At 39.9% G+C, this 17,046-nt stretch overlaps 1 protein-coding gene across 1 annotated transcript in view; it reads right to left on the reverse strand.

Moving 5' to 3' along the window:
• Window positions 1-17,046, reverse strand: part of COL25A1 (collagen type XXV alpha 1 chain) — a 322,972-nt gene that overhangs the window by 72,966 nt on the left and 232,960 nt on the right. Inside the window, exons 10-12 of the mRNA XM_075149759.1 lie at window positions 14,942-14,977; window positions 3,537-3,563; window positions 746-790 (exon numbers count right to left, since the gene is read on the reverse strand). Of these exons, the coding sequence (XP_075005860.1) occupies window positions 746-790; window positions 3,537-3,563; window positions 14,942-14,977 (108 nt within the window). The remainder of the gene's footprint in view (window positions 1-745; window positions 791-3,536; window positions 3,564-14,941; window positions 14,978-17,046) is intronic.

The following is a 17,046-nucleotide window of genomic DNA, read 5'->3' on the forward strand; positions in this document are numbered from 1 at the left end:
GCTTATGAGAACAACAGATGGATAATACTGTTTACAGTCAGGGAGGGATATTATTTAAACTTCACCACCCAGATTTGCCAACCATCCTTACCAATGCTGTGAAACAGCCCTGCTGCTTTACTGCGACCCCTCCTTAGGGAGGGCTGTTCTGAACTAAGTGTTAACTTGCTGACGGCACTGAAAGATGCCACTGACTTGCCTGAGTTAGCATTTCCTCCTGGTTGCGTTCAAGAATATTTCTGTTTGATTTATTTCTCTGCATTTTCGTCCCCAACTTCGATTTCACATTATTCTTCACCTGTGTTTCCAGTCTCTTTTTATTCTCTACTTATAGGTTGTATTAACAATGTATTGGCACTGTATAAATACCCAATATCAACATAAGTGTTTGTATCATGGGACTGAGTTAACAACAAGTAAAAAAAAACCTGCAAAAAACCTTAGTTTGTAAATATAATGTCTAAAGTTGCACACCACTAATACGCATTTCTCTCTGGAACCCACCAGTCATCATCAAATCTGAACATCAGACTTCCAGCTTAATTAATTACATTTGCTGCCTGTTTGAGTAAAACTAAAAAAAATTACTTCAGAGCACAAACCAGATTGTACAGTCTTTTCCATGAAGCCAATTTGAAACCACAGCTCTGGATGTAAGGTTGCATATTGCTTATGTGAACAAGGCCTAAGTAGCTTTAATCAACTACATAAATAATGGCAGTGCTGACAAAGTCAGTGAACTCACCACTTGTCCGTCTCTCCCTGGAACACCAGGCACTCCAACAGAACCCTGGTGGGAAACAGACGCCGGTGTTTAGCAAATTAAACAGGTCATGAAACCTTTCATCTCTCAATACAGTACTTAGAAATGATGGTGAATGCTTGCTTATTGTAACTGCAATAAATTTTTCAAAAACTAATTTCTATCCAAGCTGAGCTCTCTTTTCAGTTGACATTTTGTACTAATTAGACATGTTCTCATGTTGTACATTTTAATGACTGTCCCACTGTATGGCCTCTTCCAGAAACAAGCTTCAAGCTGATGGTTTGTAATGTTGTGGATGCTTCACAAGAAATGTAAGAATTAAAATACAATTCCATTTAATGCTCTCAATAAATTTTGAGACTGTTCCTACACAATTGAACATAGCACCTGAACAAAACCATTAATACTTCAAGAGGGATACTTCAAGCGCAATAACTGGTAGCGCCAATCTATTTTAAGGCTTTTAAGAGATAATCTGCAACAATTCAGCCTGACAGTGCAAATTACAGATACCCTTTTAAATTGCATCAGTATTACTGCAATCAAAATTTAAAAGCCAACACAGGCCAAAGACAAGGAGCAGACAAAAGAAGGAAAGCAAAATATTAGCATTGACTTGTGACATCGGAGGGATCTTTTTACAAAGCTCTCACCCTGTAAGTTTCTGTATGATGGACAATTTTTTGGAAGGAACTTCTGCGGCTGTTGGTACGGATGTTCAGTGAAAACCTGAGGCATGAGGAAAGCAGGAAAACTGCATGGGCTTACACAGCGTTCTCCTCTTTTTATATAATAATGTTGCTCAGCAAGGAAATTGAAAGCATTATTTTTATTTTTCATTTATAAACTCCTTAACAGGATACAAAAATGTGATAGCCATTTGAAAGGCTGGCACCCTAAAAAGAGGCCAGGGGACTGGGAAAGGCAGAGGCTTTGTCAACAGTGACATGTGCAGTTTCCCAGAACCCTTAAAACAAATAAGCACCCTGTGAATCCCTTCATGCCCTGCTTTCTCTGCGTCCCAAGAATCAGCGCATGACATTTCCCCCTCTATTCATATTGGTTAGAGGTTTCACTAGAAATGGTTTAGTCAAAGGACACCAACACCCAAACGGAATGCATCCAAAATGGATGCACATGTTTGTCAATGAATAGAGTTGAGAAATCCTGTGAAACAAGAAAAGGAAGCAACCCATGAGGCCCTCAAAAAAACTCCAACATTTGAATGCCCAGGAGGCTCCAGCTCATAGCAGAGCTGCAAATCAGTAGGAAATAATACACTGGCATCCCAGCATATCTCCATGACCCAGAATGCCCTCCCCTTACTCCCAAAGCTTCCACTTTGGCATTCCTGTTGCCTCTTTTGCTGGATGCATGGTCACGATAGCTAGCCACTACAAAGAGGCCCTAGTGAACATTTTCACATCTTTGTATAATTTTTCCAGAAAACTAGAAGGCAAATCTCAGGAGGGCATTAAACCATTGGCCTCAATAAACTATCTTATTCCTAACAGTTCCTCCGCTCAGTAACCGTCCTCTATAGCTGCTGATTTTTCTTATGAGACACAGGATGTTAGAAAGTGTAAATAAAGCTGATTCTACCATGCCAAGTAAAAGTTTATCAGATATGCAAAAGCTCATCAGCACATGGCTTTTGCTGATGCCGTACGTGTAAAATAACCTCCTCCCCGAGCCTTGGGGTATAATTTTATAATGGCAACTTAGACATCAGTACGGCCTTACAATGTCACATTCCTGCATTGCCAAACATGAAGAGCAGTCCTCTCCTTCAGCCTGCAAACTCTGTACAGCTCACAGCTGACAAAATTCCACCAATTTATATGCTTTGGGATTACATTTTTACATATCAGCAGGTTTTTCTTTCTTTTGTTCCAAAAGTTCCATTTGAACGGATGCAAGCAAACCTTCACCTTAAAGAATACTATCTCAGAACAAAAAAAAACAGAGGTGGCATCCTTCTCACATACGTTAATACAACTTATGCCTTTCCTCTTTCTTTTTTTCTTTATACAAATTAAGCCTGTTTTATTAAATATCTTCCATACAACTTTTTAATCTTTTGAAATCAACTAGAAAATTACTTGCTTTGGTGATGTGTGGGCGACATGCTGGAAACGTGCCACTTACAGGCTGTTATTGCTGATTATCTAGGACTGTTTTAATGGCGTAATTCCATAAATCCTAAGCTCACTCCATCAAACTGAGGCAGTCAGCTTTAATGAGTGTAAATAATGCTGAAAGCATTCCCAGGAAGTCAGGTCTTGGGTTACCAAAGGAACAGGAAGACACCGGCAGACCACCTGAACACAGCCAACCAAGCACCATTTATCAGCAACACCTATGTCCTTTGTTTCTGCTGCTCAATTTTTTAGTCATATGGCACTGATCTACTTGAGTAAGGACACGCATTTAATCAGAAACTCTACCTCCCCACCTTTCACAACGTTTTAACTTTGGTTTCCTAGTCGTACCAGTGCGTGAATAAGAAAATTATAGCGACCTTTTCACCTGAAAGTTAAGCAGACAGATTGAAAACAGTCTGCTCTGCATTGCTTGAACTTCCTATGATGGGGGAAATGAGAAATCTGATGTCTCACATTATATAGCTGCATTTTGCAAAAACAAAATTCACAGCTTAAACTAACTGGTTCAGTGCGGTGTACAGTAGCTAATTCCATTCATCTTTTCTGCTTGCAATTCGGCACCTGGAGGAATAATCGCTTTCACCGTATTGTTGTTTATACTATACCTTTTGTCCTGGAGGCCCCTGAGGTCCCTGCAAAGGGAAAACAATTCAATTAACATCATAACTCTAGCCAATTTAAACTGAAATGACTAATTAAAACTGTCTTATTGTGTAAGCCTTCTGATACTGGACTGAAACCAGCTGATGTTTTATACATCAAGGAAAAGTAAAACTTTATGCTCAAAATGCACAATGGATCTTTTCTCTTCTCTTTTGGATCTGATCTAACTACTAACTGGAAGACTCAAATTTTCCCCCCTTCTAATCTTTTCTCTTCCAACCCATCTGTTTCTTCTAATACTGACAAAACTGTCAGCATTAAAACGACTGTGGTTTTTCTCTTTCTGATACCAGCTAACAGCCAGTTGTGTGTCCACAGTAATATATCTGCTCAGCATAAAAACAAAGTTTATGGAAACAAGTATTTTTAAGAAAGAGAGAAGCATAAGTCTCAAAATCTCCTCACCTTCTAGGTATCAGCATACATAACTATGTTTTACCCAGCACATGATCTGTGCCATCATTTGCAAGTTAAGAGAAAAATCATTAAGAATTAACTTCAGAAACCATTAAGAATGATCTTGGGAAGTAAAGAATCACCATTTTGTCCCCATGGAAGGGGGCAGGAAGAGATATATCTCAATTCAGGAAAGCTTAGCTGCTTAATGTCATACAGGAGTCAAAGTCTCATTGAAGTTAACAGGACCCGTTTCTCATCTGGTGTCTCTAAAGTACCCAGGTGGCTTATGGCCACAGTGGAGGGGGGAGGCAGCAAGGAAACAGATCAGCCGACCATGTCTTTGACATTTTGGCAGTCTGTTTTGGTAAGAGCCAGACCATGTCCACTGCAGTTCTTACGCACTCTTTTCCCCATGTTGCTACTATGGGTGCTGGTGCAATCTGTGGTGCCGGTGCTATGTCAAGCAAGGTGAATTCTGAGTCCATGAGGGTGTAAAACAAAAAGCCAAAACTGGAGAATCCAAGTCTTTCTGATATGTGAAAGAATAAAAGAAGAATTGATTGATATCAGAACTGCAATTATTCAGAAATTCATCTTGAAAAAAAGGATTGCTGCTTCGAAATGCGGGGCCAATTTTATTTTTAAGGTAGTGTGAAGTTAGGCAGAATCCTCCCCTGTTGGTAGATACAGGGCTTGTTGGAATATTGCTCTGATGCGACTTTAAACTGCTAACATGGAAAAGCTCCACTGGTGGTAATTCTGGTCCTGGATCCACTGATGTGGATGAAAATCTTGCAGTTTTAAATGTGGATTCATACATTTAAGGTTGGGTATCAAACCTTGCAAAAGGTTTGCATAGATCAGTGTTGCTTCTTGAAATTTTTGCCTGATTGTCTCAGAAGAACTAGGGTCTTGTAAGCATCTCCTTTTGACTGTAGGGACAGATTTTGTTAATGGAAAGCCACCTACAAGGTGCAAGGTGACAAGTTTACTCCCTTGTCTTCAAAAGGAAGCAAAAGTACCCAAGCACTCAGCACTGGTGCTGATCAGAGCAGTGAGTAGAGGATTCATCTGCTTTTTCAGACTGGAGAAAAATCCCCCCAGCCCGCTGCATTTCAAAAAACCTGCTGTTTGAATCTGGTCTCCTTTTCATTAAGTGTCTGAATTGTAACCCTAAGGTTTTCTAGAGGCTGAGGACACCAGTAATACTGAATGTGGTAATTGAAGAACAGCTTATTTCTTAAGCATTGCTTGCAAACGGTCTCCAAGAAAACTAAAGATGGGGAAAAAACTAGATAAAACAAGAGGATGTTGTTCGGTGAGTGTGGCCTGCTGCGTGAGGAACCTCGGATATAACAACATACTCCACAAACAGTTTTTTTCCCTTTCTTCTAGAGAAGGAAGTAAGTTTCTTCCAATGCCTCCCCTTCTTCTGTGAGAAAGATGCAAGTTTGGCTAACATCTTAAAAACTCCAAGAAATTAATGCTCAAACTAGAGCTTTCCTAGATCACCGTTACCAAAATAGGCTTCAAATGTCTACGTCCTGGGCATCAGTTATCTGTTGACTTTTTGCATATTAACCAAATATTTTGCATTTTGGGGGTATTTCAGGTCTTAAGAAAAATCCCTCCAGCAGTAGGCCAGACTGAATACAGAACAACTGAAGACTACCTTCATAGGTCATACCTGTTACTTTTATGTCCAAGGAATGGATATTGCCTCTTCAGTTTCTAATTACTTAAGAAACTAATAAAACCTTCTAAAGACATTCAGCTATATCAAAGTACCGTTTGGGAGCCCTCAATACAAAGTTACGATTTGAAGGTAAAATGATCATTCACTTATTAACACTATCCCCCAAAGTAAACTGTTAAATGCACTGCTCTGTTGAGCACTTTGTGCCTGGTGCTTGCAGCTGTCAGCCTGTGGGATGGGTATAATTCAAGACATTGTAGATGTCTCCAGGAAAAGATCTTTCCTGAGAATTTCCCTCTCACCATTGCCATCATTCCAGCTCCTCCAGAGGAGTTATTGAATAAGAAAATATTTACATAGTAGCATACTGTGCCTTTAAAATGAATCATTCAGAGAAAAGAAGCAGCAGATACTTATCAATAAACATTTTATACAATTAGCAGTTTTCCATTTCTGGTACTTAAGCCTTTACTCAGCCTGGAAATGGCTCTGGTGTCTCATGCCCATTGCGCTACCATACCACTTGTTGACAAGAACAGTGCTTAACAATACGGCTACCTTCAGCACTACGCTCAGAAAACCAACTGCAATTAAAAGTTTACCTAAAGTGATACATTTCACAATTTACACATGATAACAAGTGCTTCTTATCCTTTGAATATTCCAACTGCAAAACATAGCTGAATAGGAACAATTTTTCTTTAAAGCACTGCTCCCTAGCATTGGGAAAGAAGCTCAAAGCCACTGGAAACTTAGCAGCTCATCCATTGACAGCTCCCATCCCTCCCCAACATAAGCCTGTCAGCAGCCACTTAAACAGAAAACTTGAAATTAAATTACTAACAGAAAATGACTTCAAAAAACTGTAAAACACTCTGGAATTGCCATAAAGTGCCTATTTTCTATGAGTTACCTACATTCTCCGAGCAAGACACAGAATAACACTGGAGAGAGAGAAATAAGCAAGTAAATACAATCTGGGAGAAAGAGAGGAACATGAAGGGATAAAATAAAAAAAACCCAAGACTTAAGTTCATTTCCAGAGGTATAATTGATAGCTTCTAGAAGAATCTATGTAGAAAATTCAGTATGACCATGTGGATTTTTTTCCCCGATTATTCTACTATACTGGGGAGAGTGCTGTGTTGCCCACTGGATGATCAGACAGTAACACCAGCAATCAAAATCTCTATGTAGGTCCTGAGACAGGAGCAGAAGGCAAGAAATATGTGAAAGGTTCCAACCAACTCCTTAGATTGTTTTGTTTTGTTTTTTTTTCTTTCTTTTTCTTCAACTGTTCTGTATTCCATAACAGCTGCAGTGGTACACTGGCCCTGCTGGTTGCTCCAGTACAACCAAAGGGACGCTTTGCAAATTCAGACTCAGATAAACTTCACTTTGGATAGCTCTTCTGCCACTGGGTCGAGGCAGCCCAGTGCAGACAGCTGCTACCACTGCTCCCCACCTCATTCCTCTCAAGCCCAAAGCCTCCACTCTGCAGTGACCAGGCACATATGGTAGTCTTCACTAGTTGGAGGCTCGATCACTACCACAGGTAATATATTGTCACCCAGTCTCTGTCATTATCAACCCTGGGAATATGAGGGAGGTTAAACAAAAGCCTTTAAGACAAGAGCTATAGAATTCTTTCACCTCCTGCCTATACATGTATATATATATATATATGGTATCTATAACTGATCAACAAATCACTCTCTAGTAGTCTATGCAGATGATGTTGACAGTAATTATTTGTCTTTTGCCTGTATCATTGGAAGCTGCCACAGTTTCCATGTAGGGATGCTCAGGATCAGCTCCTAAACCATGACTAATGTTAAAAAGCTCATTTTATAAGGAACATCTAGGTTTCAAGAATTCAAATGAATATTCATGAAAACTGTTTGGATGACGTGACTGCTTAGCATTTTTGAAAATTAAGCTACTTTTCTTTGAACTGACACACCTTCACTGAGAAAATTCAACTGAGAAGGCTGAAAATTTTGGTTGTGAGAGTTGCCCAGAATAAGAAGATAACTAAATATAATAAAAATTAAATATAGTTCTCTCTGTTTCAGATATCATGAACACTTCCGAAGAACCCTTTGCCATCATGTGCAATTGAGTAAACGAGCTGGGCAGCTATGAAAAGCTATTGCAGGGCTTCACTGAATTAGGTTCTGATTCAAATAGCTCCTCAATAGGAGGATGGAAAAAGAAGGTGCGTTGCTCTGAAGAAATTCAGCTGCTAGCTGTGTTCCTCTGGAGATGGAGAATTATTTGATAGTTACTTAAGCTTTTGGAAAACTGGGTAACCAAGGGTAAACAAATATTTATAAAAGTCTTCTATGCAACTGTGTGTTTAAAAGGTAAAATATTTCCACTATGAATGCCACTCTTCAATCACTCTTTTCTGAAATCAACAGACCTCCAGAGCTTGTATCATATCAAACCTTGGCATCATAGAAATGATCGAATTAAGTTGGACGATTCAGTTGGGCCTTGACAAATAACTGTCTGGAATAAATAAAAAAAAAACCCTGAAAAGACTGACCTAAAGGTAGTTAGAACAAATGCTCTGAGTCCAGAATTCTTCCTAGACCTCCCTTCTAATGTTACAATTATATTTTCCTTTTAAGCTTACTCTGTTCCTTGTGCTTTAGCAAGCTGCAAAATACGAAATAATTCTGCCCTGTAAAGGTTAAAGTTGCAGTTTCAATGCACAGCAATTCAAGATGTGATACATGAGCAATGGTGTCTCAAGGTGGTTTTGTATTCAACTTCTAGTGACTCAATTGTTTAAGATTTAAAGAAATGTATGAAATAGAAAGTTTGGGTATTTTCAGTTTGCAGGTCTGGGACAGCAGTAATGATTTGTTTTACAAGGTATCAGAGTTCATGGAGAGTGAGCACAAACACCAAATGAAAATGCCTAACAAAAATATAATGAAAAAGTGAATGTTTTTGTATACTGAAAAAGTTATACAGCAAAATACGTCATAATAGTGCAATGCACTGTCATACAAAAACTCTCTTATTCCAAAGCTTTTTTAAAAAAAAAAGTCCTGTTTTTTTAAACTTCCATACTTCCTATATAAAGTAAAAGCTCTTTGTCTATATTTCTATGGGACAAAAGAAGTTTCAGGACTGTCCCTGAGAACAGATATCTCCCCTTTGGTGCCTATAAGAATCATTAAACACTTAGAATAGAACCATAGAATCATTTAGGTTGGAAAAGACCTTTAAGATCATCAAGTCCAACCATTAACCTAACACTGCCAAGTCCACCACTAAACCGTGTCACTGAGCGGCACATCTACATGTCTTTTAAATACCTCCAGGGATGATGATTCAACCACTTCCCTGGGCAGCTTGACAACCCTTTCAGTGAAGACATTTTTCCTAATGTCCAATCTAAACCTCCCTTGGCGCAACTTGAGGCCGTTTCCTCTCATCCTATCGCTAGTTACTTGGGAGAAGAGACCAACACCCCCCTTGCTACAACCTCCTTTCAGGTAGTTGTAGAGAGCAATAAGGTCTCCCCTCAGCCTCCTCTTCTCCAGGCTAAACAGTCCCAGTTCCCTCAGCCGCTCCTCATAAGACTTGTGCTCCAGGCCCTTCACCAGCTTCGTTGCTCTTCTTTGGACACGCTCCAGCACCTCAATGTCTGTCATGGTCCATGCCCCTCAATTGTGAGGGGCCCAAAACCGAACACAGTATTCGAGGTGTGACCTCACCAGTGCTGAGAACAGGGGGACAACCACTTCCTTACTCCCACAAACCAATTTCTTACCACTCTAGTGGCATAAAAAACTTATGAAGGAAACCTGAACTAGCAGATGCACATGAAGAGGAAAGCACAGGTTTCATACAAAGTATTCATCTGCATTTCAGTGGAGCTTGTGTTCTACCCACTGATCCCATTTTCTGTGTGTAACAGCCACACAATGTAATTCTGAAAACATGTTCCTGCATTGTTCAGGAGTGTTTCATAAAGACTGCAATTTCTAGAGTACTAGTATTGAAATGTGCAATGCTTTAGTATTGATGAATCACCTAGATAAAAGAATGACCAGCTAAGAAAACAGATTAACTATGATGGGAAACCTCATATAACTTCTGATTAAGCAGTGACCCCCTCCCATGCTATCTACCTTAAGTGGTGAAAAGAGCAGAAATAACTATTAATTAGTGCTCAGGCAGAGCTTCTTACCGTCATTCTTGTGGCAGTCATTACTGAAGTACAGAGGTTACAAAATGCCAAAGACTATTTTTCCTGAGATTTCTTGCAAGTTAAGGCCAATGCAATTGTATTAGGGCAAAAAGAATAGTTGCTGTGAGAGGCACAGGCTGAGAATTTCCATTTCATCTGCTAGTTCTTAGTAAACTTTTGCAGCTAAACAGCTTAAGAACAACACCTTATAAAATTTACTGTGAACATGCTACCAGAATGAAACAAAGAAGGCTGCTGCAGAACTCTGGCCATTGAAAACAAAGTCACAATTAGTAGTTTCCCAGAGGAGCTATGAAGATTCACACCAGCTGAGGATCTGGCCTTGGCCATTGGCCTGAAAGGCTGAATTGAAGCCAGCAGCACTTCCCAGTCAGTTCTGCCTGGTCCCTGTGAGTTAATTTTGTTCATTTTAACCTAAGATGAAAAATTAATATTAATTCATTTTAAAGATGTGACATTTTTGCAAACTTAACTGCAAGGTTACACTTTTCCACTGTCTTTCACAGAAATGGCAATAACCTTTGGAAAAGCATCCTCCTTATTCTGAATATTTAGTAAAAGCAGTAACATTAGGCCTTATTTTCTTGAACAGATGCCCAGCAAAACTGTATAAGCACAAAACTACTAGTTTGGAAAACAATACATCTTAAAGCAGAGGGATTTTGCATTTGGGTTAATCATTACAGTATAGATTTCCTTTGCAAAGAGACACCTTTACCTGAATTCTCTGTTTTTTCTGGACTGTTCTATTCATGCAAAACATCTGTAAAATTACTTATCTGTCTTTAAAGCCAATTTTGGGGGATAAAATAATATACAGGGTTTTTTCAGTGACAAGAAGTGGTTGATTCATACACTGAATATGTTTAAATTTACTTCTTTTCCAAGGAGCTGAAAACATTGCAAATTTTGATCTTCCAAATTTTTATTACTATGCACTAGTTTAAAATACTTTAAACATAAAAGCACCAAAAACTCTCCCACGTGGAAATTGGAAACAAAAACACCCCATGCACACCTTCTATCCTATTGCAGTTTATGAATCTGAAAATGTCGATCTGTTAGTGTCAGCCTTTGAGATTTCCCATCACTGACTCACTTTAAGTTCTCATTAATAGTCTGCAACCAGTCTGCTAGAAATCCTAGCTCTTGGGTAGAAAAGAATCACAAATTCATTTATGATTCATTCTGAAAATGAGAAGTTAAAACAGAAAAACTCTTGTATGGTATTTAAGAGTCCTTATCACCAGGAAGAGCAGACAAAGGGCATGGGAAGAAGGATGAATTATGAGAGGCAGGACACAACTTTAATTGAAAAGGTTGAAAAGCTACGGAAACTATTGGCCTTCCCTCTTGCATAGCATGCATTTTGCTAGTTCCACATAACATTTCAAAACTTAATTCCTTTGGTCGCCCCACTGCTTGGCCTACCTCTGAATTCTCTTAGTCCTTTCTGCACAGAGGAATGATACCTTCAACTCTTGTAGAAAGTAGATCTGCCATGGAAAGTACCATGGAAACCAGACACAAATTGCAACCAACTAGTCACTCTTACATTCCTTTCTAACATTAAAGATGCATAGTCACACCTTTCTAACTTAAACCTAAGCCTCCATCTCACCTAAAAAGAAATTGAACTCTTTTGGCTCAAAAGACAAAGCAACATATAGAGCCCAAAAAACCTTGCAAACAGCTCTCCCCAACATCTCAACGGCAAGGACAGAAGAGCAATAGAAGCACACTGGCACTCTGATAATCTGGAAAGATTTTCAACAGGGAATGAGAGACCCCTGTAAGCAACAACTAGCTTTCCTAAACCTCTCTCTCACCACCCTGCCCCAACCCACACATACTTACATTGGAAATGGGGAAAAAGAGAAGCCATTCCCTGTCTTCAAGGCAAATTTCCCTTGTGCACCTAAGATAGGTTGAGCTCTCTCGTGCCAAAGCAGAACTCACGCCAGAGAACTCAAACATTGTCATTCTCTGTATATGGTCCAAGCAAACCTCCCCTGCCTGGCAGGGAGAAAGGCTATTACTGCCCTCTCTCACAACATCATCTGAAACATGATTTTCTTTTTCTTTATTGACACAGAACTTCTTTAAAAAAGGAGGAAAACATGGCAGCAGATTCTCAGTTGGAGTAAATTGCCATGTCTTCACTAGAGCCACTGGATGTCCTATTTCACTGAAAGAAGAACATGAACATTCCCAAAACTCCAAATGCCTTAAAATTATTTCAACTTTTTTGTGAATCAAGGCACACATTGTTTGAGTAGGTCACAAGTTACTCAACGTGTGTAATAGGTTTGTGGTACGTTCTGAGACACAAGCTGGAAAACACTGTTATCTCATTATCTACTATCTTGTGCTCTTCAAGAAATTTATTCCGCTTCTTGCAAGAAGAGAAAATAGAAAACTAAGTAATTTCAAGCTGTGTCATTGTTGGTTCACAGGTTAAAACTGAGTTTACCAGTCATCAATAACCTGTACATTCATCTAGAAATACCAAGGCATGTTACCGAATACAGGTGTAAAAAACGCTTTTGAAAGAGAAAAGCTACTATCCCCGTTATTATAATCTAGAGATCAGGCTTGCAGCTCTTCTTCACTTGAACAACACTGTGGGATTTAAAGCTGCTGAGAGTATGATCCTATAGGCTACAAATAGCCTTCAGCTTCCACAACCTTCAGCAAGCACATCCAAATTGTAGGGATTGTTTCACAGCATCTGGTACTCCCCTTGGCTGTATTCTGCCTCCATCCTGGATGAAGAAGCAGAGTACATGCCACAGTACTTGCTTCTTACTGGAAAGGGCCTTGAACATGTGGGCAAGTAGGAAACCACAATACAGCCCAACAAGTGGACCTCTGGGAGATCAGGACTGATAGTACTTTCTGGGACCCATCGACTTCACAGTTTCAATTTCATCAGGAAGAAAAAACAGGAAGCTAACTCGGACTTCAGATTCTTGGTGTGAAAAAAAGGCAAGTCCTTACAAAAGAATTCCTGCAAAATTAACCTAGAAGCTCCTCTGGGCAAAGATCTCCATTTTCACGTACTTTGAAAAGATAATTCGTGCATAATGCAGAAAAAGAATCTCAGGTAGGCCAAGGCCTGTGTTCTCCACAGCAAACTATACCTATTTTCTCTGGCAACACAATTTTACAGCGTACTTGTTGGGAAATCAGCCATTTCTGCAGTAATGTCTCGATTTCCAATATGGAAATGGAGAGATATCTGAGTGCAGAAATGCATAATGGAAGATGTCAGAAGCAGCTAGAGAGCACCTGAATAATTGTAGCACTTTCCACAGGGAAGAGTCTGGAAATCTGTACTGGCATAAAGAGTATGTCAGAAACACCAAGAAGAATAAAAAGAAATTTGTTACCTCCCTGATACTCTGGTGCTCTTTACTTGATCTATATACAACCTAACATTCAAGCCGTCAGACTGACTTTTAGAGCAGGCATTTGGAGCTGAGAATTCATGTAATCTGGATCTTTCTCTAACTCAGCCTTGCTGATTTGATTTTTAAAACACCTTTTCTCCCTATTTAAACACACCTGCATTTAGAGAAACAGAGCAGTAGCAGTTTTTTAGTTCTTACACACAGATGGTTACTTTAGAGCAGTGGGAATCTTCTGAACACGGAGACTAAAAGGTGACAGACTACGTTTTGCTTTAAAAGCCCTCAGGGATTCTGTGACCCTGAAGATTTGGTCTTGAATAGAAGGAAGACGCTGTTGCAGAATCTGAGTGAGTTTTGTCCAGAGGTCAAATAGGAGAATATTCCAAATAAAACAAAACAAACAAAAAAACCTCCCTTCCCAGCTATTGCACATATTATTAACAGGCCCTCAGAAACCAAAAGGACAGAACAAAAAAGAGCCCGGAAGCATGCTAGAACACTAGGTGGTACCTTTGGGAGGCTTTGGTTTTGGTTTTGTTAAACCATTATCTCGAAATGGAAAAGTACAGGACTTTAACTGCCTGATCACAGCAGGTATTTCCAAGTCTCAGAATCTTAGTTTTTTCTTCCAGAAGATATTGGATTTTGTCAATTCAAAATGTTTTGCAATTTGTCAAAGTAAAATATCATCACACCTGTTTAAAACTTCATAAATTCAAACAGATAGCAATCATATCTGCACTGACTGCTGAGCATATAATCTTCCTCCTCAGAAGCATTCAGGAATCAAAACCACATGCCACGGGCTACAATTCTGTCATGTCTCATAAAAATAAGAATGACCATGAGTGTTTAAGGAGATCTTAAGGGGAAAAAACCACTGCATGTTTCACAGTTCTGGGAATATGTGACAGGCAGAAACTTCTGATGTCTTACCCTGTGGCTGAAGCTGATTTACAACCAGTGGAGCTTCAATTTGCTTCCAAATGAATAGGGTTAATTAGTTCCTGATGCAACAGAAAACATCTATCCCATATCTGAATATTTGTAAAAAATGCATTCATTTGGCTGTTACATTCTCACACACACAGAGGGAAAAAACCACAACCTCAGGAGAGGAGCATATTCGGAGTGCTCCGAGGAGCACATATGCTGTGCTCTGTCTTCACTGTTCCACCAGGCCGAGGGCCAGAACTATTGCCACAGAGACAGCTGGGGTTTTGGCCCTTCAAACAAGTAGATGGTTCTTGTGCTGCTCAATGGTCTCAAGGTGGAAACAGCTCAACTTCAGAGACAGTCATCAGCGGAGGGCAAGAACTGGGAACACCTGGCTTGGCTCTTTTTTGCTTTGCTGTGCCCTAAGCTGTTTTATTTCCCTCTGCTTCTGCAGGCTTAAAGAAGAAGTTGGCCTTATATGACAGGGGACTGTATGTAAAAAGAGGATGTCTTTCTCATGTTTTCTTCACAAATGAGGCTTCAAATAGTCTGTGACAAAGGAAGGTTAGGAAATACACAGCTATAAAGCTTTTGGAATTTCACATTTTAAAAAGTGTATGTGTCATGTATCTGTTACAGTTTCTTAGCAAATTGGAAGAAAAGAGTACTTACTGTCAATCCTTGTTCTCCTGGTTTTCCTGGCTCACCCTTAAAGTAAAAAAAAAGGAGTGAATAATTTCAGTAACATGTCTTGAATTCAGTTTTCTACCTAATAATAAAGTATCTTTAAAATTCCATTCTTAAACAGGTATGGCAGCTGACTGCACATTAAATATATTACTTTTTCGCTTTTTAAAGCAGTAGGTCAAATCTCAGACATTTTAAGAGGCAAAGTACTATTTCACAATCATGTAATGCTATAGTTCTTGAGGCAACAGTTAAGTACTGGTGTCCTGACTCTGTCCCTTGGTTCCAAACATAATATTCCATTCCAGTCAGTGGTGGTAAAGGACACAGAGAAAGGTTATTTTCACATATGTGCTGGATCCCACTGTTTACATATTCCAAGATTACTGCTCTGTGTCATCACCTCAGTCAGCAGGCATAACTTACCGTTACAAATTATCATGTTTCATAAACCCATAAGTATTTTGAAGCCATGCAATAATTACTCAGCTGTTAAATACCTGGATTGGCTTTCAAAATGGTAACTCATCATTCTTCCAATGTATTCTCTTTTTGTGGGCACAGCTCTACATAAAGTCAGAATCTATCTTCTCCCCTTTCTTCCCATATGAACACACACAACTGTCTGTACAGGCAGTAAAACATATCAGTCGTACAATACAGGCTAAAAATACCCATCCAAAAACCAGAGTCCCTATCATTTCAGTGATCTGGTTTATAGACCACTCCCTTGTAAACCCAACAGAGCATAGGGCAGTCCATGTGCTGGTGTATCAGCACAGCTGCAGGATCTTCTTTAGCAGCTTTGTCATAAAAGAAAACCTGTCAAAAAACTGATGAGAACTGTTCTGATGTTGTTGTTCTTGGCAACCGAAAAGAATCAGAACTGCTTCTCTGGGTACGTGCACATTGCATTCAGAAGCAAACACGTAGCATCTGCAAACACACTGAGATACCCAGGAGAGAGAAACCACACAGGCACAGGCTTCTGACAGCTGATTACCCAAGCTTGTTGGTCTTTTCAGCTCACTCTAAAGCCTTGCTAACTTACATATACAGCAATCATACAGCCTGAAGTGAGCATCAAGATATCCCCATAAATGTTGGGAAATAATAGTGAAATAATTTCAGGAGTTTGTATGACATTCTATTGTCTTATTACCAGCAAAAAACCTCGTCCTTCTTTTACTTCTTTTTGGAGGTGTTAAAGTTTCAAAGTCTTTGTGCTGGTGTCTGTGATGCAAAGGGAAGGCACCTATTCTAGGTATCGCTCTGTAGGAAGGCAACTATGTTCTGGTTCCAACAGGTTCTTCTGCTGACATCCAAAGAAAGGCTTAGCAGAACGCTGCACAACCCTTTCCTACACCCCTACGCTTCCTTGGTGCTCTCTCTGCTGGCAATAGGCCCAACAGCATTTCCCTAACATTTCTGCCTCCTCAGCTCTAAAGATTTCTTGCCTGAGAAACCAAAACATTCTCATCTCTAGAAGCTTTAAGTATATGTAACAGGATGCACACTCCTGGGATGCAAGGTGGTGATGACACAGATGGAGACGTGTGGGCACACAGGCTGCTCCTCAACCTGCTACTCTGTGGAAGAGAAGTAATGGTGGCTGCTGGAGCTGCTCCCTCTGCCTTGCTGCCTTGGCTGCCTGACTTCCTCAGGATACACAGCATGTGTATGGGCATGGGGAAAGCAAGGGCCAAAACATTATCTTATAGCTCTGGTGATAGTAAAACTCCTTGCTTGAGAAGGACAGGCTGGAAGAGAAGCCCCTGCTTTGCCTAGCACTGCAAAAGAGGAAGCGACTGCCTTCTAATGGTGGTTGGCCACTGCAAGGACTTCCTCCTACAGCTGTGTGATGCTGCAACGTCCCTACTCATAACACAGTGCGACTATTGTTTTGTTGTTCAGCTCTTTAGCTCAAAGGTCCATGCAAGCCTTTTAAAAACATAAAACTGTCACTACCTCTCGGCTAAGTTTCCCCTTTACAGCTCTCCTGCTTGACTGTGTATCACATAGCCATGGAGGAACAAGCCTTTTGAAGATCAGCAACATTAACATGAGGGTACAGGACAGGAGCAAGGAGC

The sequence above is a fragment of the Calonectris borealis genome, chromosome 4 (assembly GCF_964195595.1).
Source record: "Calonectris borealis chromosome 4, bCalBor7.hap1.2, whole genome shotgun sequence".
Taxonomy (NCBI): domain Eukaryota; kingdom Metazoa; phylum Chordata; class Aves; order Procellariiformes; family Procellariidae; genus Calonectris; species Calonectris borealis.